This window comes from Octopus sinensis, linkage group LG30 (genome assembly GCF_006345805.1).
Source record: "Octopus sinensis linkage group LG30, ASM634580v1, whole genome shotgun sequence".
NCBI classification, from domain to species: domain Eukaryota; kingdom Metazoa; phylum Mollusca; class Cephalopoda; order Octopoda; family Octopodidae; genus Octopus; species Octopus sinensis.
In genome coordinates this window covers 4,444,257-4,465,632 of record NC_043026.1, presented here as the reverse complement: position 1 = coordinate 4,465,632, position 21,376 = coordinate 4,444,257, and the positions used below count along the sequence as shown (strand labels likewise).

Below are 21,376 nucleotides of genomic sequence, written 5' to 3'. Positions count from 1 at the left end.
TTTGTAACTAAGGTATTTAAATTACAGAATGATTTACTACCGATATCACAATGGTATGGCCTCCTTTGTGTATGAATATGTTTGTGTCTATTCAAAGCACCAGTTATATAGAATGATTTACAATGGATATCACAGTGATATGGACTTTCTCATGTATGAACACATTTGTGTTTAGTAAAGTCAGTTGAGAGAAGGATTCACTACAGATATCAGTCATAAAAGCTTCTCTGTATGAATGTGCTTAGATTTAGTTAAATGAGTATTTTCAGAAAAATATCCAACACACTGATATAGTTAATCCCCTGTATGGGTCCGTTTGTGTTTAGTTAAGTTACCAGACTGTGAGAATGATTTACCACAGACATCACAGTGATATGGCTTCAGACCCATATGAATACGTTTATGATTAGTGAGACCATCATTCCTAGAGAATGATTTACTGCAGATGTCACAGTGATATGGTTTCTCTCCTGTATGAGTACGTTTATGTTTAGTCAATTGACCAGATTCAGAAAAATATTTACCACAGATATCACAGTGATATGGTTACTCACCTGTATGAGTACGTTTGTGTTTAGTTAAGTTAACACATTCTGAGAATGATTTACTACAGATATCACAGTGATATGACTTCTTTCCTGTATGAGTACGTTTATGGCTAGTGAGACCATCATTTCTAGAGAATGATTTACCACAGATGTCACACTGATATGCTTTTTCTCCTGTGTGAATACGTATGTGGACAGTTAAACTAAACCTTTTAGAGAATGATTCCCCACAAATATCACAGGGATACGGTTTCTCACCTCTATTAATACATTTGTGTTTAATAAGGTTACTTTCCAGAGCAAATGGTTTCTTACACACACCACAATGGTATGACGATTTTTCAGTCACTTTCTGCATCTCTTCAACAAAATAATAAATCAATCCTTTAAGTCTGTAACATTATCCATTGTTTCAATAGTTTTTCTCTTCTCCCAGAACAATATAAATTTATTTCCTTCTTTCACTTTTTATTGTTCATTTATTTCAAATGTTTTACAGCTATTTTCTCATCAACTCTGATTTTCATCCAAATTTAATTACAAGTAAGCAAATTCATCTTGTACATACTGCAGACTGTAGAGTAGGGAAACGCTGCCATTAATCTCCGTTCAGAAGAAATATTTCACAGAGTTTATATATTTGTCGCATGTAACGTTTTTCTTTGGTCTTTAAAAGATAACAGATGTTGATGATGAATCTGATGAAAGCAATTCTTTGATGTCACAGTTGTCTGATATTCTGAAATAAGAGAGAAACAACAGCATAAGATACAAGAGGATATTTTAATAGCAGACATGCAACAGTGCAACTCTTACTACATGTCTACAGAGAGAAATTCTAGAAGTAAACAACTGAACTTTTCTTTTCAATTTCTTATTAAACTGTCCTTACTTTCGAAATGTGGGGTAATGAAGAAGGGACAACTGAAGAAGGGGAATATTCCATGCGTTGTATGTCTCGTTTCTCTGTTTTTTTTCTGTTGTTTACAAAAAAAGATCGTTTCTATATTTTTGTTTTTATGTTTTCGTTTCTCATTGTGTTCAACATTTTTTTGATGTCCTGTATCCATATATGCATGTATATATACATATAGATGTAGGTATGCACATATATGCATGTATATATACATATAGATGTAGGTATGTACATATAAGTAGGTATATATGCATATATATGTAGGTATGCACATATACGTATGTATATATGCATATATATATGTATGTATATATACACCCCTCTGTTCCTTAGTCTCTCATCCCATCTATGCTTTGATCCCTGCTCCTTGCATGTATACCCTGGCCCTTCGTTGCCTTCTCTCTCCTACTCTCTTGTTGTCCCCTAATCTCTTTCTTTTGCTCTTTCCTTGACTGGCTATGTACCTCTTCTACAGTTTCTGCCCTCATTCTTAATCTCTCTCTCCATTCTTCTCTTGCTCTTATCTCTGGAGATAAGGAGAAGAGGCTTGAATCCCCTACTCCAATATGGGTCTCACCAGCGTAACATAGAGCGGTAGGAATATGGCCAGGTAACCATGTATCTATCTTCTTTACAATTGCTCCTGGCGTCTTTCATGTTAACTCTCTCTCTCTCTCCCTCAGGATAACCGCACATCTCGTCTTCAGCAACGGACCTGTTCCTGCCCTCTTTCTTGAGCAGCCTCTCTCTTTCTCTGATCTTCTTTCCGGCTAGATAACCAGGCATCCCCTCTTTCTTGTTAAAAACTCTCTCTCCTCCCTGGCTCACAAGTACAGAAAAAGGGACCGATAGATGGGGAGGGTATTGGGAATGAAGTCGAAACAAATAACATGTTGAGAACGAATGTATGCGTGCACAGACACACATATAGAGACAGGGAAAACGAACTGTGGGATGCGGTGGCAGAGATGGGCTTCATTGCAAACTAAACCGGAAGTTCTCTTACAGGGACATGACAAAAATAATTATACTGATTTTACAATAAAAATTAAGGAAGCCACTTTACTCTCATTTTACAGCAAATGTAGGCAATTTATTTGGCGGAGGTAAAGAATATGGGTATTACTAGCGAACAGTGGTCCCGGTGCGCGCACTCGCGCTAGCTAGACGTAAGTAGTCGATCCTACAACGACCTGCGCGTATCTTTGTATTTCAAGGCTGAATCCATATCAAAGAAAATTAAATAATATTTTTCCAACAAAGTAAATAAAACGCAAAGTAAATAATTTTTTAAACTAAGTAAATAAATTATTTTTTAAAACAAACTGAGGTTAGGGTTAAAAAGTCGTAGGATCGACTAATTACGACTGGCTAGCGAGTGCGCGCACCGGGACCACTGTTCACTAGTAGTACCCATTTCTCTTCTATAGCCAGAAATAGCAGCCAAATCTTGTTCAAATAATAGACATCTCTCATCCATAGCTAGAAATAGCAGCCAGATATCGCACTAATCATAGACATTTCTCTTCCATAGCTAGAAATAGCAGCCAAATCTCGCTTAAATCATAGATAACTCTCTTCCATAGCTAGAAATAGCAGCCAAATCTTGTACAATTCATAGACATCTCTGATACATAAAAAATTGGAGAAACACAACCAATCGAAAAGTCAAATATTGAACGTCTACTGATGAAATACTCACGGAAAAGTTTCATAAAGGATAACGTTGTTATAAGTGCATTTGTAATAGATGAGAAATGTATTAAAAGTTAAGGAATAGAAATTCATTCAACCAACAATTCAATTAATGTCAACATGGAAATGGAAATATATCTCGTGCGTGGGTTTTACAGAAACCACGGTAGCTGACTCTTGTTACTATCTTTCTGTTCCTGGGGACCTCAACTTTGGCCGATAATTTGTTGGAAGGCATGCGAAAAACGTCAGACGTATAAAATATTTTAAAAACTTCTTGGTATTATTTGAGTGAACTGTCTGTGTCCCTCAGTAGATTGTCCTGCAGGGACTTCCAGTTGTCCAATATGCTATACATCTCTATTTTAAATGCTTCAAATAGAATTTCACAAAATTTCTTACTGTTTTTGTTGAGTGTTTGAATTTATATATTGTCGTTTTCTGGAATGACCTATTTCTCGGAAACCTTCTAGCTCTAAGTTTCAAATCACAAACCACTAACCTATGTTGAGTTGTACATTCATCACCATGGAAAGACTTCACATTCACAAGTATCTCATTTTCAAGTAAGAATGAAGTCAATCCAGTAAGAATCAAGTCAGATCAATCAAGGCCATCTCCTTGAAGAAATTAGTGACTTGTCTGCTTTCCTACATGCTAGTGCTATGGGTTTTGCTAAATTAAGTCTAAGTCCCTCGAATTGCAGACGCTGCATCCACACTTTATATTCATTCTCTAACTCTTGTAGAAATTCCGCTATAAGAACAAGGTTATCATCATAGTGGAGCTCTCAAGGGCATCCAGTCTTAAATTCCTCTGCTATGGCTAGAAGGTCTATGATAAATAAGAGGGGAGTGAGAATTGATCCTTCGGGAACTCCTACTTGCTTACTAAATTCATTGCTACACACATTACCAACTTTCCTCTTACTGACAGCATCCCTGTACACAGTTTGTATGGCTCACACCAACAACTCTATCCCTAGCTTCTGCATTAACCACTGAATAAGGAAGTGGGGGAACCTGTCAAAGGCTTTCTCAATGTCAAGTATAGAGGTTTAATTTTTACTAAATTCTTCTCAGTACTGGTCTTACAAAGAAGAAAACATCAGTAGTGCTTCTACATAACACAAAGCCAAACTGCATCTGTTTCTCTCTCTTCCTAATTAGCTGAGCTATGAGCCTCACAAAAAGAGGGGGGCGTCAAGAACGGTCAGAATCTCAAACAAAAATTTCATTCCTCAATTTTAGTAAGGTAATTGTAGTCTAGACCCTCAAACACTTATCTCTGCAAAATTTAATTTAAACAACGATAAGTAGGTTATGAGTAGACAGTCTGTTGTGGGGCACTAAACTATTGTTATGAGGAATATTCTTCTCTTGTGGTTTCTTCCATTTTGTACAGGAGGTCATTGTTTATGTATATATTTGACAACTTTACTGCATCCGTGTGTTTGAAAAAGCCATGACTTGTGCTACCATTAACATATTTGAGAAGCATTTAAAAGCTAATAAAAAACAAATAAATATATATATAGTAAATTGGGGAAGTGGTATTCAACAAAGAACAATGTGTAGGGTTGAAGGAGAAGTTTCAGTATAGGGGTCCCTACATCATGGGAAATGAAAAGAGCATGGAAGTGAGGCTTGTGTGAAAAGGTATGAAAGACAAAATAAAAAAACTGGAATTTTGGGAAAATCTTTATTTTCAGAATTGTAATTTCCATTACATGAAAAACAGGAATATTAAGAAAAAGAACCGAAGAAACAATTAGAAATTAGTCTTTTCCTTTCTCTTCTCTCTGAATACATTTGTGTGCAGTTAAATTACTACATTTAGTGAATGATTTACCACAGACATTACAATAATATGGCTTCTCTCCTGTATGAGTACGTTTGTGTGAAGTTACGCTATAACTTTTAGAGAATGATTGACCACAGATATCACAGTGATATGGTCTCTCTCCTGAATGAAGACGTCTGCGTTTAGTTAAGTCACTATTTTGTGAGAATGATTTACCACAGATATCACAGTGATATGGTCTCTCTCCTGAATGAAGACGTCTGTGTTTAGTTAAGTCACTATTTTGTGAGAATGATTTACCACAGATATCACAGTGATATGGTCTCTCTCCTGAATGAAGACGTCTGTGTTTAGTTAAGTCACTATTTTGTGAGAATGATTTACCACAGATATCACAGTGATACGGTCTTTCGCCTGAATGAAGACGTCTGTGTTTAGTTAAGTCACTATTTTGTGAGAATGATTTACCACAGATATCACAGTGATACGGTCTTTCGCCTGAATGAAGACGTCTGTGTTTAGTTAAGTCACTATTTTGTGAGAATGATTTACCACAGATATCACAGTGATATGGTCTCTCTCCTGTATGAAGACGTCTGTGTTTAGTTAAGTCACTATTTTGTGAGAATGATTTACCACAGATATCACAGTGATATGGTCTCTCTCCTGAATGAAGACGTCTGTGTTTAGTTAAGTCACTATTTTGTGAGAATGATTTACCACAGATATCACAGTGATACGGTCTTTCGCCTGAATGAAGACGTCTGTGTTTAGTTAAGTCACTATTTTGTGAGAATGATTTACCACAGATATCACAGTGATACGGTCTTTCGCCTGAATGAAGACGTCTGTGTTTAGTTAAGTCACTATTTTGTGAGAATGATTGACCACAGATATCACAGTGATATGGTCTCTCTCCTGAATGAAGACGTCTGTGTTTAGTTAAGTCACTATTTTGTGAGAATGATTTACCACAGATATCACAGTGATACGGTCTTTCGCCTGAATGAAGACGTCTGTTTAGTTAAGTCACTATTTTGTGAGAATGATTTACCACAGATATCACAGTGATACGGTCTTTCGCCTGAATGAAGACGTCTGTGTTTAGTTAAGTCACTATTTTGTGAGAATGATTTACCACAGATATCACAGTGATATGGTCTCTCTCCTGAATGAAGACGTCTGTGTTTAGTTAAGTCACTATTTTGTGAGAATGATTTACCACAGATATCACAGTAATACGGTCTCTCTCCTGAATGAAGACGTCTGTGTTTAGTTAAGTCACTATTTTGTGAGAATGATTTACCACAGATATCACAGTGATACGGTCTTTCGCCTGAATGAAGACGTCTGTGTTTAGTTAAGTCACTATTTTGTGAGAATGATTTACCACAGATATCACAGTGATATGGTCTCTACCCTGAATGAAGACGTCTGTGTTTAGTTAAGTCACTATTTTGTGAGAATGATTTACCACAGATATCACAGTGATACGGTCTTTCGCCTGAATGAAGACGTCTGTTTAGTTAAGTCACTATTTTGTGAGAATGATTTACCACAGATATCACAGTGATACGGTCTTTCGCCTGAATGAAGACGTCTGTTTAGTTAAGTCACTATTTTGTGAGAATGATTTACCACAGATATCACAGTGATATGGTCTCTCTCCTGAATGAAGACGTCTGTGTTTAGTTAAGTCACTATTTTGTGAGAATGATTTACCACAGATATCACAGTGATACGGTCTTTCGCCTGAATGAAGACGTCTGTTTAGTTAAGTCACTATTTTGTGAGAATGATTTACCACAGATATCACAGTGATACGGTCTTTCGCCTGAATGAAGACGTCTGTGTTTAGTTAAGTCACTATTTTGTGAGAATGATTGACCACAGATATCACAGTGATATGGTCTCTCTCCTGAATGAAGACGTCTGTGTTTAGTTAAGTCACTATTTTGTGAGAATGATTTACCACAGATATCACAGTGATACGGTCTTCGCCTGAATGAAGACGTCTGTTTAGTTAAGTCACTATTTTGTGAGAATGATTTACCACAGATATCACAGTGATACGGTCTTTCGCCTGAATGAAGACGTCTGTTTAGTTAAGTCACTATTTTGTGAGAATGATTTACCACAGATATCACAGTGATATGGTCTCTCTCTCCTGAATGAAGACGTCTGTGTTTAGTTAAGTCACTATTTTGTGAGAATGATTTACCACAGATATCACAGTGATACGGTCTTTCGCCTGAATGAAGACGTCTGTTTAGTTAAGTCACTATTTTGTGAGAATGATTTACCACAGATATCACAGTGATACGGTCTTTCGCCTGAATGAAGACGTCTGTGTTTAGTTAAGTCACTATTTTGTGAGAATGATTGACCACAGATATCACAGTGATATGGTCTCTCTCCTGAATGAAGACGTCTGTGTTTAGTTAAGTCACTATTTTGTGAGAATGATTTACCACAGATATCACAGTGATACGGTCTTTCGCCTGAATGAAGACGTCTGTTTAGTTAAGTCACTATTTTGTGAGAATGATGTACCACAGATATCACAGTGATACAGTCTTTCGCCTGAATGAAGACGTCTGTGTTTAGTTAAGTCACTATTTTGTGAGAATGATTTACCACAGATATCACAGTGATACGGTCTTTCGCCTGAATGAAGACGTCTGTTTAGTTAAGTCACTATTTTGTGAGAATGATTTACCACAGATATCACAGTGATATGGTCTCTCTCCTGAATGAAGACGTCTGTGTTTAGTTAAGTCACTATTTTGTGAGAATGATTTACCACAGATATCACAGTGATATGGTCTCTCTCCTGAATGAAGACGTCTGTGTTAGTTAAGTCACTATTTTGTGAGAATGATTTACCACAGATATCACAGTGATACGGTCTTTCGCCTGAATGAAGACGTTTGTTTAGTTAAGTCACTATTTTGTGAGAATGATTTACCACAGATATCACAGTGATATGGTCTCTCTCCTGAATGAAGACGTCTGTGTTAGTTAAGTCACTATTTTGGGAGAATGATTTACCACAGATATCACAGTGATACGGTCTTTCGCCTGAATGAAGACGTCTGTTTAGTTAAGTCACTATTTTGTGAGAATGATTTACCACAGATATCACAGTGATATGGTCTCTCTCCTGAATGAAGACGTCTGTGTTTAGTTAAGTCACTATTTTGTGAGAATGATTTACCACAGATATCACAGTGATATGGTCTCTCTCCTGAATGAAGACGTCTGTGTTTAGTTAAGTCACTATTTTGTGAGAATGATTTACCACAGATATCACAGTGATACGTCTTTCGCCTGAATGAAGACGTCTGTGTTTAGTTAAGTCACTATTTTGTGAGAATGATTTAGCACAGATATCACAGTGATACGGTCTTTCGCCTGAATGAAGACGTCTGTGTTAGTTAAGTCACTATTTTGTGAGAATGATTTACCACAGATATCACAGTGATATGGTCTCTCTCTGAATGAAGACGTCTGTGTTTAGTTAAGTCACTATTTTGTGAGAATGATTTACCACAGATATCACAGTGATACGGTCTTTCGCCTGAATGAAGACGTCTGTTTAGTTAAGTCACTATTTTGTGAGAATGATTTACCACAGATATCACAGTGATACGGTCTTTCGCCTGAATGAAGACGTCTGTGTTTAGTTAAGTCACTATTTTGTGAGAATGATTGACCACAGATATCAGAGTGATATGGTCTCTCTCTCCTGAATGAAGACGTCTGTGTTTAGTTAAGTCACTACTTTGTGAGAATGATTTACCACAGATATCACAGTGATATGGTCTCTCTCCTGAATGAAGACGTCTGTGTTTAGTTAAGTCACTATTTTGTGAGAATGATTTACCACAGATATCACAGTGATACGTCTTTCGCCTGAATGAAGACGTCTGTTTAGTTAAGTCACTATTTTGTGAGAATGATTTACCACAGATATCACAGTGATACGGTCTTTCGCCTGAATGAAGACGTCTGTGTTTAGTTAAGTCACTATTTTGTGAGAATGATTTACCACAGATTCACAGTGATACGGTCTTTCGCCTGAATGAAGACGTCTGTGTTTAGTTAAGTCACTATTTTGTGAGAATGATTTACCACAGATATCACAGTGATATGGTCTCTCTCCTGAATGAAGACGTCTGTGTTTAGTTAAGTCACTATTTTGTGAGAATGATTTACCACAGATATCACAGTGATACGGTCTTTCGCCTGAATGAAGACGTCTGTTTAGTTAAGTCACTATTTTGTGAGAATGATTTACCACAGATATCACAGTGATATGGTCTCTCTCCTGAATGAAGACGTCTGTGTTTAGTTAAGTCACTATTTTGTGAGAATGATTTACCACAGATATCACAGTGATATGGTCTCTCTCCTGAATGAAGACGTCTGTGTTTAGTTAAGTCACTATTTTGTGAGAATGATTTACCACAGATATCACAGTGATACGGTCTTTCGCCTGAATGAAGACGTTTGTTTAGTTAAGTCACTATTTTGTGAGAATGATTTACCACAGATATCACAGTGATATGGTCTCTCTCCTGAATGAAGACGTCTGTGTTTAGTTAAGTCACTATTTTGGGAGAATGATTTACCACAGATATCACAGTGATATGGTCTTTCGCCTGAATGAAGACGTCTGTTTAGTTAAGTCACTATTTTGTGAGAATGATTTACCACAGATATCACAGTGATATGGTCTCTCTCCTGAATGAAGACGTCTGTGTTTAGTTAAGTCACTATTTTGTGAGAATGATTTACCACAGATATCACAGTGATATGGTCTCTCTCCTGAATGAAGACGTCTGTGTTTAGTTAAGTCACTATTTTGTGAGAATGATTTACCACAGATATCACAGTGATACGGTCTTTCGCCTGAATGAAGACGTCTGTGTTTAGTTAAGTCACTATTTTGTGAGAATGATTTAGCACAGATATCACAGTGATACGGTCTTTCGCCTGAATGAAGACGTCTGTGTTTAGTTAAGTCACTATTTTGTGAGAATGATTTACCACAGATATCACAGTGATACGGTCTTTCGCCTGAATGAAGACGTCTGTGTTTAGTTAAGTCACTATTTTGTGAGAATGATTGACCACAGATATCAGAGTGATATGGTCTCTCTCCTGAATGAAGACGTCTGTGTTTAGTTAAGTCACTACTTTGTGAGAATGATTTACACAGATATCACAGTGATATGGTCTCTCTCCTGAATGAAGACGTCTGTGTTTAGTTAAGTCACTATTTTGTGAGAATGATTTACCACAGATATCACAGTGATATGGTCTCTCTCCTGAATGAAGACGTCTGTGTTTAGTTAAGTCACTATTTTGTGAGAATGATTTACCACAGATATCACAGTGATACGGTCTTTCGCCTGAATGAAGACGTCTGTGTTTAGTTAAGTCACTATTTTGTGAGAATGATTTAGCACAGATATCACAGTGATACGGTCTTTCGCCTGAATGAAGACGTCTGTGTTTAGTTAAGTCACTATTTTGTGAGAATGATTTACCACAGATATCACAGTGATACGGTCTTTCGCCTGAATGAAGACGTCTGTGTTTAGTTAAGTCACTATTTTGTGAGAATGATTGACCACAGATATCAGAGTGATATGGTCTCTCTCCTGAATGAAGACGTCTGTGTTTAGTTAAGTCACTACTTTGTGAGAATGATTTACCACAGATATCACAGTGATATGGTCTCTCTCCTGAATGAAGACGTCTGTGTTTAGTTAAGTCACTATTTTGTGAGAATGATTTACCACAGATATCACAGTGATACGGTCTTTCGCCTGAATGAAGACGTCTGTTTAGTTAAGTCACTATTTTGTGAGAATGATTTACCACAGATATCACAGTGATACGGTCTTTCGCCTGAATGAAGACGTCTGTGTTTAGTTAAGTCACTATTTTGTGAGAATGATTTACCACAGATATCACAGTGATACGGTCTTTCGCCTGAATGAAGACGTCTGTGTTTAGTTAAGTCACTATTTTGTGAGAATGATTTACCACAGATATCACAGTGATACGGTCTTTCGCCTGAATGAAGACGTCTGTTTAGTTAAGTCACTATTTTGTGAGAATGATTTACCACAGATATCACAGTGATATGGTCTCTCTCCTGAATGAAGACGTCTGTGTTTAGTTAAGTCACTATTTTGTGAGAATGATTTACCACAGATATCACAGTGATACGGTCTTTCGCCTGAATGAAGACGTCTGTTTAGTTAAGTCACTATTTTGTGAGAATGATTTACCACAGATATCACAGTGATTTGGTCTCTCTCCTGAATGAAGACGTCTGTGTTTAGTTAAGTCACTATTTTGTGAGAATGATTTACCACAGATATCACAGTGATACGGTCTTTCGCCTGAATGAAGACGTCTGTTTAGTTAAGTCACTATTTTGTGAGAATGATTTACCACAGATATCACAGTGATATGGTCTCTCTCCTGAATGAAGACGTCTGTGTTTAGTTAAGTCACTATTTTGTGAGAATGATTTACCACAGATATCACAGTGATACGGTCTTTCGCCTGAATGAAGACGTCTGTTTAGTTAAGTCACTATTTTGTGAGAATGATTTACCACAGATATCACAGTGATACGGTCTTTCGCCTGAATGAATACGTTTATGTCTAGTTACGTCATGATTGCGGATGAAAGATTTACCACAGATATCACAGTCATATGGCTTCTCTCCTGTATGAATACGCCTGTGTACAGTTAATTTACCATTTTCAAAGAAAGATTTGCCACAGATATCACAGTGATATGGCTTTTCCCCTGTATGGATACGTTTGTGAGTAATTAATTGACTATTTGCAGCGAATGATTGACCACAGATATCACAGTGATACGGTCTCTATCTATTTCTATAATTTTCTCACTCTTTTCCATTATTATTTCTCTCAAATCACAATGTAAATATACTTTTCTTGTTTTTCTTCTTATCGTTTAATCTCACAAATACTTCCACTCCTGATTTTCTCTCCATTGTTTCCCTGCTCTAATAACATTTATGTAAACGTATCCAAGCACACAAACTCATCTTCTCGGCACTGCAGACAGTGATGTGCAAAACTTTTGCTAATCACATCAGATTAGAACAAATATTTCACAGAAATTCACAGCATATATATAGAAAGTGTTATAGAATTTGTATAGAATTTTCTTTCAGTTTCAAAAGATGATAAATACTGAGAATAGATCTTCTGTTATTCCAATGTCATCCGATATTCTGAACTAATAAAGAAACAACAGTGTAAGATAAAGAAGCTGCTTTCAAAATACAGATTCAACAGTGGAAAATTGACAACATTTCTACAGAGATAAACTTTAGAAATAAGCATTTACCCGAACAACTGAACTTTTTAATGTATTAAAATTTACATCCCAGAATCTGTGTGTAGCTTACATATTTGTAAACCACAGCTACACCTTCACATTGTGTAAGATTATTTAGATTAAACTGCAGAAGAGCAGGGAATAACATCCATTGCTAGAAATAGCAGCCAAATCTCGTACAGAACAAAGACATCGCTCTTTACATTGCTAGAAATAGCAGCCAAATCTCGCACAAAACAAAGACATCTCTCTTACATTGCTAGAAATAGCAGCCAAATCTCGGACAAAACAAAGACATCTCTCTTTACATTTCTAGAAATAGCAGCCAAATCTCGCACAAAACAAAGACATCTCTCTTCCATTGCTAGAAATAGCAGCCAAATCTCGCACAAAACAAAGACATCTCTCTTTACATTTCTAGAAATAGCAGCCAAATCTCGCACAAATCATGGATAGGTACTACTTAAGAAGAGTGGTCCCGGTGCAGGCACTCGCGCTAGCTAGTCGTGACTAGTCGATCCTTACTTTGTGTTTGATTTCCTTTGTTTTAAAAAAAATTATTTATTTACTTTGCTATGTAGTCGTAGGATTGACTAGTCACGTGTAGCTAGCATGGATGCGTGCGCACCGGGACCCCTGTTCGCTAGTAGTACCGACTATACACTGCATTTTATGGGATTCATAAAAGACATTTCTGAAGTGGTGAATTAAGCAGTATAATACTGTCTAATGGATTTTCTCTTAAACTGTGATTGCGCCTGCAAGCCGGACGTTTTCACATCATTCCTTCGGACGTTCATTTCCTCGGTGTCAGGAACGTCCAGTCGTTGTAGCACTCGGATGAATTTCGTATTCGTCCTACAGACGCAAGGAATTCCATAATCGATGTCATGCTATTTGTTATGACTCGAATCTCACTAAGAATATAGTTTCTTTGTGTCAAGTCACGAACAGCAATGACCGAATCAACTATCTGACACCGATTTCCCATTCGGAAATCTAATGCAGAAATAATTCTAGAAATAGCAGCCAAGGATCTTTTCCTTTTGAACGGCACTTTGTAACATAATTTCTAGGTAACTAAACACTTTTAAACTTCGTATACTGGTAGAATGTGTTTATAAAACATCATTTTCTCTTGGCTTTATTGAGAAAATTCTATAGTTTGTAAGATATTTCGTCTGAAATTTCGAGCATTTCGGCAAATCTCGAACAGATCGTGAACATCTCTCATCCGCAGCTAGAAATAGCAGCCAAATCTCGAACAGATCGTGAACGTCTCTCATCCATAGCTAGAAATAGCAGCCAAATCTCGAACAAATCGTGAACGTCTCTCATCCGCAGCTAGAAATAGCAGCTAAATCCCGCACAAATCAAAGATGTCTCTCTTCCATAAAACACAGAAGAGACAAAAAAAAACAAACAAACGATCGTCTACAGATTTAAAAACATTGAATATTTTCCGAGTTTAATACTTAGGGAAATCTTCTTCTTTATAAAGGATGAAGTTGTTGTAAGTGTGTGTGTGGTGGTTGAGCCATGTTATTATAAATGTGTAATTGTAAATATTACAAAATATTGATGACAAGAACACTTTTCAGCTGATGACGGAAACGGAAGTATGATTGTGCGCATGCGGTATTTCGTCTGTCTGTTTTGAGCTCAAATCCCGCCAAGGACGACTTTTCCTTTCATCCTTTCGGAGTCGATACATTAAATACAAGTTGTGTACGGTAGTCGATCTAATCGACTGCCCTCCCCACCAAAAAAAAATTTCGGGCCTTGTGCCTAGAGTAGAAAAGAAGGAAAGACTTTCCCCCGTCCCTACCCCCAATTTTCTCCCTTTTTTTTTTCCTTATTTTTTTGCAAAAAACCCCCGTTTTGGGATAAGGAAATTCTGGAAAATTGCCAATATTTGGCATTCTTAAATTTCGCACCCAATTCCCGCATTTCTTAATTTTTCCTTTTTTTCCATAACCCTAGATACGTGTATATTGGTATACAGATATTTGGATATGGAGATATATAGATTATATATTGTATCTATATATAATGATGCATCAGTACTGTTTTATATGTGTGTGTGTGTGTATGTATGTCTATATGTATGTACGTATGTACGTATGTATGTATGTATAGGTTCGTTTATAGAAATACATAAACCCGAAGGAGACCCGCGCTCTAAGTTAATATTATTGTGGGGTAGGCTGGTTTATAAGGTTACCCTGGGTTTCTCGCTCATAAGGGTGTATCTTACGGTGTATCTTCAGACCCCAAGCACAGCTGGCCTGAGACCTCTTTAAGTTATTCTGGGGCTTGAAGATACGCCGTGAGGCTAAGCCCTTTATGAGCGAGAAAAGCGAGTGTAACCCATAAAACGGCCTGTCCCACTATTTATATATATATATATATATATACATATACAGACAGACAGACATGAATATGTACGTATATATATATATACATATATATATATATATATACATACATATATATATATATATATATATAGGAGATAAATAAAAATATATGCATACATACAAACATATATGTACGTACCTACATCTACATGTATATATACATGCATATATAAATAATTATACGGAAGTACAGGACATCACAATAAGACGTAGAAACAGAAAAAGCCAAAAAACAAAAAACAAGAAAACGGAAAACGAAATACACACGCATATGCATACTACCCACATCATACCCCGTGTAAAGGAATGAGTGAGAGTGGAAGTGGGAGTGAGAATAGAAGTGGAAGTGGGAGGGGGAAAGCGCGTGTTAAGTGTCACGTGACTTTCAGAGCAGACGACATCTTCTCAAAACTTGCAAAGATTTTCAAATGTCGACCGAGGAAAGAGGCAACAAATAATTAAGGTAAGCCTTTTATTTTATTCTTCTTCTTTTCCAGAATTTCTCTGGTGCGTGATGGCTATCTTTGCGTTTATATATATATATATATTTTTTTTTTCCCTGACGAAGGAGGTATTATCTGAATGCACCCTAGTGCTTTACACATAATACACCCCTGAAATGGCCATAGGGATAAGTAAACATGATTTCCTTCTTATATATACGGCTTATTTTACCTGATTAAGATTTCTAAACGATGAACCTTATTTTACTTTATTTACACGATATATACATTTATATTATATTTTTTATATGCTCCTATATGTATATATATTTATATATGTTTTATATATTTTTATATGTCTATATTTTTATATACCTATATATTTTTATATATTACTTATATTATATTTTACTTTCTACGTCCTTTTATAAATGTATTCTCTTTGAATCGCTAGAATATTAATTCTAGGTTTTAATGATAAGAATTTTTCTCGCACCATACCATATTATTATTATTACGTGCTGTACATATGAATTTTGTTCCATCTTGCGGGTTATATGTTTATTCTATAATTAAATGTTCGAATTATGAAATGACATGCGGTTGACTTTGTATTTGCTTGTTCAATGATTCTAGTTTGATATTTTTGTCTCTTCCAATAGAGCACTTCTATTGCAGTCCTATTAAACCTTTTTTTGTTCCTGACAAGAAACAATTATTGTATCGATATATATATATATATATATATATATATATATATATATATATATATATATATATATATATATATATATATATATATACCGGAGTAAACACATAAATGTGAAACAAGGTGGAAAAAAGAGTACTCAAATACCAGTGGTATGCTTTATATATATATATATATATATATTGGAAGGTTTGGAGATGATGTACAGGTATTTTATATTAGAAGAAATGAGGTACTCAGAAAATCGGATGGTTTATATTTACAGATATTTATTTGTATATTACATGTTTTTATACATCATATAACTTAGATCATGTATTAGAGCTTTCTCCCATTCTAGTGGGGTTTTCAAATCAATATATATGTGTGTGTGTGTGTGTGTGTGTGTACCAGGTGACTTTCGAGTGCTACTGGTAACATGTAGTCCAGTACAACCCTTTGCATGGTCGGGCCGTCAGGGACTAAACCGGCACCCCACAAAGTTTGCTTTGTTTGGAGGGTGTTTTATTGGACAACAAAAGTTTGTACGAATGTATTGTTTTTTTCTTTTTGACGAATAATAAACCTTTACAACTTATTTACCATCTCAAAGTAAGCACATCCTACTGAGAAAACCTTGAGCACATTATTGAGAAAAATGAGCGACAATTAAGTTTGTGTAAAGAAATTTTTATTTCGATGAAGCAACAAAAAATTAAGCATATTTTATGTTCTTTTAATTTGTTTTTCCTTTTAGAAAATTTGTCAAAATCTGTTTGTTTCTTTTCGGTGTGTGTCTACTTTCGGAATTGTAGGCTCGGATGAAGCTGAAACATCTAAATCTTGCTCCACATTTTTTCTCTTACATATTTTATTCAACAAAATACAGCGGAATAAGGCCGTAAAAGGAATATTATCATTCAAAACGACTTTAAAATGTATTTCTTCAAAATTTCCTTAATAATATGTATTTTTCTGAAAATTATGAGGAAAAAATTCAGTGGGGCACTAAACAGTAGACCTACCATCTCTCCCTCTATCTCTATCTTTCTCATCCTATCTCTGTCTATTTATCTTTATCTAGGCAATCTTACGGTTATTTGGCTGCTATTTCTAGCTATAGCGGCAACCTTCTACACGCTCCATCGTTTGTTTGTTGTGTGTTTTAGATGGAGAATATTCTTAAAATAATCTCCAACCCCAGAAATGTTGAGAAAACAATTGAGAAAAATTCCACCAGGGTCGACTTTGCCTTTCGGGGTCGATTAAATAAGTACCAATTACGCACTGGGGTCGATTAAATAAGTACCAGTTACGCACTGGGGTCGATGTAATCGACTTAATCCATTTATCTGACCTCTCTGTGTTTAACCCCTTGTGGCTAGTAAAGAAATAGGTATTTCGTCTGCTGCTACGTTCTGAGTTCAAATTCCGCCAGGGTTGACTTTGCCTTTCATCCTTTCGGGGTCGATTAAATAAGTACCATTTACGCACTGGAGTCGATGTAATCAACTTAATCCGTTTGACTGTCCTTGTTTGTCCCCTTTGTGTTTAGCCCCTTGTGGGTAGTAAAGAAATAAGAAACTGGAAGAAGCCCAATATATGTGTGTGTGTGTGAATGTGTAGCTGGAGTTTAGAAATCTGTTAGCTTCACAAAAGATTTTCTGATGTAAATTTTAATAAATTAGAAAGTTCTGTTGTTCATTTAAATGTTTATTTCTTGTGTTTATCTCTTTAGTAATGTTGAATCTGTATTTTTTAAGTAGCCTCTCTATCTTACACTGTTGTTTCTTTATTATTTCAGAATATCAGATGACATCGGCATAACTGAAGATACATTCTCATTATTTATCATCTTTTAAAGACCAAAATGGAAATATTGTAGAGAACAGATATATAAGATTGTTTCTCTAAATCTACAGTGGAATTCCTCTGATATATTTACTCTGAAATGTGTTATTAGCAAACCTTCTGGACATCACTGGCTGGAGTGTCTACAAGATGAGTCTTTGTGCAAATTAAACTTGGATAAATTTACTAAAGAGCTTTGGGACAAAGGTGATAATGGACAGAAATAGAGCAGTCGAAATATTTGGAAACAAAAGACTATAGAATCAAAAAGGTGTAAAAAGATTATATACTGTGATTTTTGAAGAAAAATAATGGAAAAGAGTGAGAAAATAAAGAAACTGATTTTTCCAGAAAATAGAGGAAAAGGGAGACAAAAATTGTCCCATGAGTGTGATGTCTGTAAAAGGTCATTCTCTCGAAAAGGTCACTTAAGTATGCACAAGCGTATTCATACAGGGGAGAAACCATTTCACTGTGACATCTGTGGTAAATCATTCCCTCAAAGTAATAACTTGACTACACACCAACGTATTCATACAGGGGAGAAGCCATTTCACTGTGACATCTGTGGTAAATCATTCCCTCAAAGTAATAACTTGACAACACACAAACGTATTCATACAGGGGAGAAGCCATTTCGCTGTGACATCTGTGGTAAATCATTCCCTCAACGTAATAACTTGACTACACACCAACGTATTCATACAGGGGAGAAGCCATTTCACTGTGACATCTGTGGTAAATCATTCTCTCAAAAAAGTAACTTGACTAGACACAAACGTATTCATACAGGGAAGAAGCCATTTCACTGTGACATCTGTGGTAAATCATTCCCTCAAAAAAGTAACTTGACTACACACAAACGTATTCATACAGGGGAGAAGCCATTTCACTGTGACATCTGTGGTAAATCATTCCCTCAACGTAATAACTTGACTACACACCAACGTATTCATGCATGGGAGAAACCATTTCACTGTGACATCTGTGGTAAATCATTCCCTCAACGTAATAACTTGGCTACACACCAACGTATTCATATAGAGAAGAAGCCATTTCACTGTAACATCTGTGGTAAATTATTCCCCCAACGTAATAACTTGACTACACACCAACGTATTCATACAGGGGAGAAGCCATTTCACTGTGACATCTGTGGTAAATCATTCCCTCAACGTAATAACTTGACTACACACCAACGTATTCATACAGGGGAGAAGCCATTTCACTGTGACATCTGTGGTAAATCATTCCCTCAACGTAATAACTTGACTACACACCAACGTATTCATACAGGGGAGAAGCCATTTCACTGTGACATCTGTGGTAAATCATTCCCTCAACGTAATAACTTGACTACACACCAACGTATTCATACAGGGGAGAAGCCATTTCACTGTGACATCTGTGGTAAATCATTCCCTCAACGTAATAACTTGACTACACACCAACGTATTCATACAGGGGAGAAGCCATTTCACTGTGACATCTGTGGTAAATCATTCCCTCAACGTAATAACTTGACTACACACCAACGTATTCATACAGGGGAGAAGCCATTTCATTGTGACATCTGTGGTAAATCATTCTTCCAAAAAGGTAGCTTGACTAGACACAAACGTATTCATACAGGGGAGAAACCATTCCAGTGTGACATCTGTGGTAAATCATTCTCTGTAAGCATTACATTAACTAGACACAAATGTATTCATACTGGAGAGAAGCCTTATCGATGTGATGTTAGACAGGTGGAGTTCGAAAAGGTGCTCAGAGTTATCGTTTGTAAGATGGTTAAATGAAGGGAACATGTCAGTCCCAACATATTAGGTCAATTTAAATATAATATCTTTGTGGGAATATCTCATTCAACCATAATAAATATGAAGACAGCCAAATAAAAACCGAAGAACATCTACACCACTTTCTGCATCGAATGTTTATCTCTTGATATAGAGAAAGGGAACAAAAATAAGTAGAGGGGCAAAATGAGTAATTTCTTTCTTTCTTTCTTTCTTTTTTTTTGTATTTTCTCCTTCAGACTTTAAAGACCTTACGTTTTCAGTATTGGCCTCTTTGGTGGGAAACCTGACTGCTGAGAAGCAAGCAGATGACTTAGTGGCAACTGAGAGGAGAGAAGCAGCCCTTTTTATTGTTGCAGTTGTGGTAGTCCCCTTTACCTTCCTACAATGGTATAATGACACCTCTTTCCCTGTCAGGCTTTTCTAATTCCAATCAACACAACAGCCTACTCTTGAAATTAACATTTAAGTGGCTGAGCACCCCACAGACACGCTCACCCATAACGGAGCTCTCACATATTAAGCATGTGACCATTTGATAAGGCTGGCCCTTCAAATTACTGGTACAATTCAGTTTTGTCAGCTGAGTGAACCCGGAGCAACATGTCTTGCTCAAGAACACAGCACGCTGCTGGGAATTGGATTTATGACCTTATTAGGGGCTGATTGCTCACACCACTAACCCCAATACCTTCACATACACACACATGTATATATATACACACACATATATATTAACGTGTAAGCATATATATATATGTTTCCAGGTTCAGTCCCACTGCGAACCTACTTAGGCAAGTATTTTATACAACAGACATTAGCCGACCAAATCCTTGTGATTGGATTTGGTAGATGGAAACTGAAAGAAGCCCAATATATATATATGTATATTAATGAGTATTTATGTGTATATACATAGGCGCAGGTGTGGCTGTGTGGTAAGTAGCTTGCTAACCAACCACATGGTTCCGGGTTCATGTGTGGCATCTTGGGCAAGTGTCTTCTGCTATAGTCCCGGGCCAACCAATGCCTTGTGAGTGGATTTGGTAGACGGAAACTGAAAGAAGCCTGTCGCATATATATATATATATTTATGTGTGTGTCTGTGTTTGCCCCTCCAATATCGCTTGACAACTGATGCTGGTGTGTTTACGTCCCCATCACTTAGTGGTTCGGCAAAAGAGACCGATAGAATAAGTACTGGGCTTACAAAGAATAAGTCCCGGGGTTGATTTGCTCGACTAAAGGCGGTGCTCCAGCATGGCCGCAGTCAAATGACTGAAACAATTAAAAGAGAGAGTTAGAGTTATATATGTGTGTGTGTCTTTGTGACTGTTTGACGCCCCACCAACACTTGATAACCAGTGTTGGTGTGTTTATGTCCCCATAATTTAGTGGTTTCACAAAAGAGGCCAATATAAGTACTAGGCTCAAAAATGAAGTCCTAGGGTTGATTTGATCAACTAAAACTCTCTAAGGTTATGCTCCAGTATGGCCACAGCCAAAACAACTGACACAAGGAAAAGTATATATATATATATATGTGTGTGTGTGTGTGTGTGTGTGTGTGAATGTGTAGCTGGAGTTTAAAAATATGTTAGCTTCACAGAAGATTTTCTGATGTAAATTCTAATAAATTAGAAAGTTCTGTTGTTCAGTTAAATGTTTATTTCTAGAGTTTATCTCTATAGAAATGATGAATCTGTATTTTTTTAAGTAGCCTCTCTATCTTACACTGTTTCTTTATTATTTCAGAATATCAGATGACATTGGCATAACTGAAGATACATTCTCATTATTTATCATCTTTCAAAGAC

The 21,376-nt window shown here is 36.4% G+C and overlaps 4 protein-coding genes across 4 annotated transcripts in view; 1 reads left to right on the top strand and 3 right to left on the bottom strand.

Moving 5' to 3' along the window:
• LOC115226739 overlaps nt 1–21,376 on the bottom strand; it is a 173,053-nt gene that overhangs the window by 104,013 nt on the left and 47,664 nt on the right. The window lies entirely within an intron of this gene.
• Nucleotides 4,845–5,887, bottom strand: LOC118768602 (zinc finger protein 271-like; the record flags this gene model as incomplete). The annotated part of the gene is made up of 2 exons (XM_036515386.1): nt 4,845–5,010; nt 5,263–5,887. Coding segments are annotated over 2 exons (699 nt in total), but the record flags the coding sequence as incomplete, so codon positions are not given.
• Nucleotides 9,413–11,032, bottom strand: LOC115226344 (zinc finger protein 271-like; the record flags this gene model as incomplete). Its single annotated transcript, XM_029797345.2, is given in 4 exon segments — nt 9,413–9,444; nt 9,776–10,182; nt 10,185–10,816; nt 10,818–11,032. Coding segments are annotated over 4 exon segments (1,260 nt in total), but the record flags the coding sequence as incomplete, so codon positions are not given.
• LOC118768492 (gastrula zinc finger protein XlCGF7.1-like) lies at nt 18,825–19,421 on the top strand (the record flags this gene model as incomplete). The annotated part of the gene is made up of 1 exon (XM_036515111.1): nt 18,825–19,421. A coding segment is annotated over one exon (597 nt), but the record flags the coding sequence as incomplete, so codon positions are not given.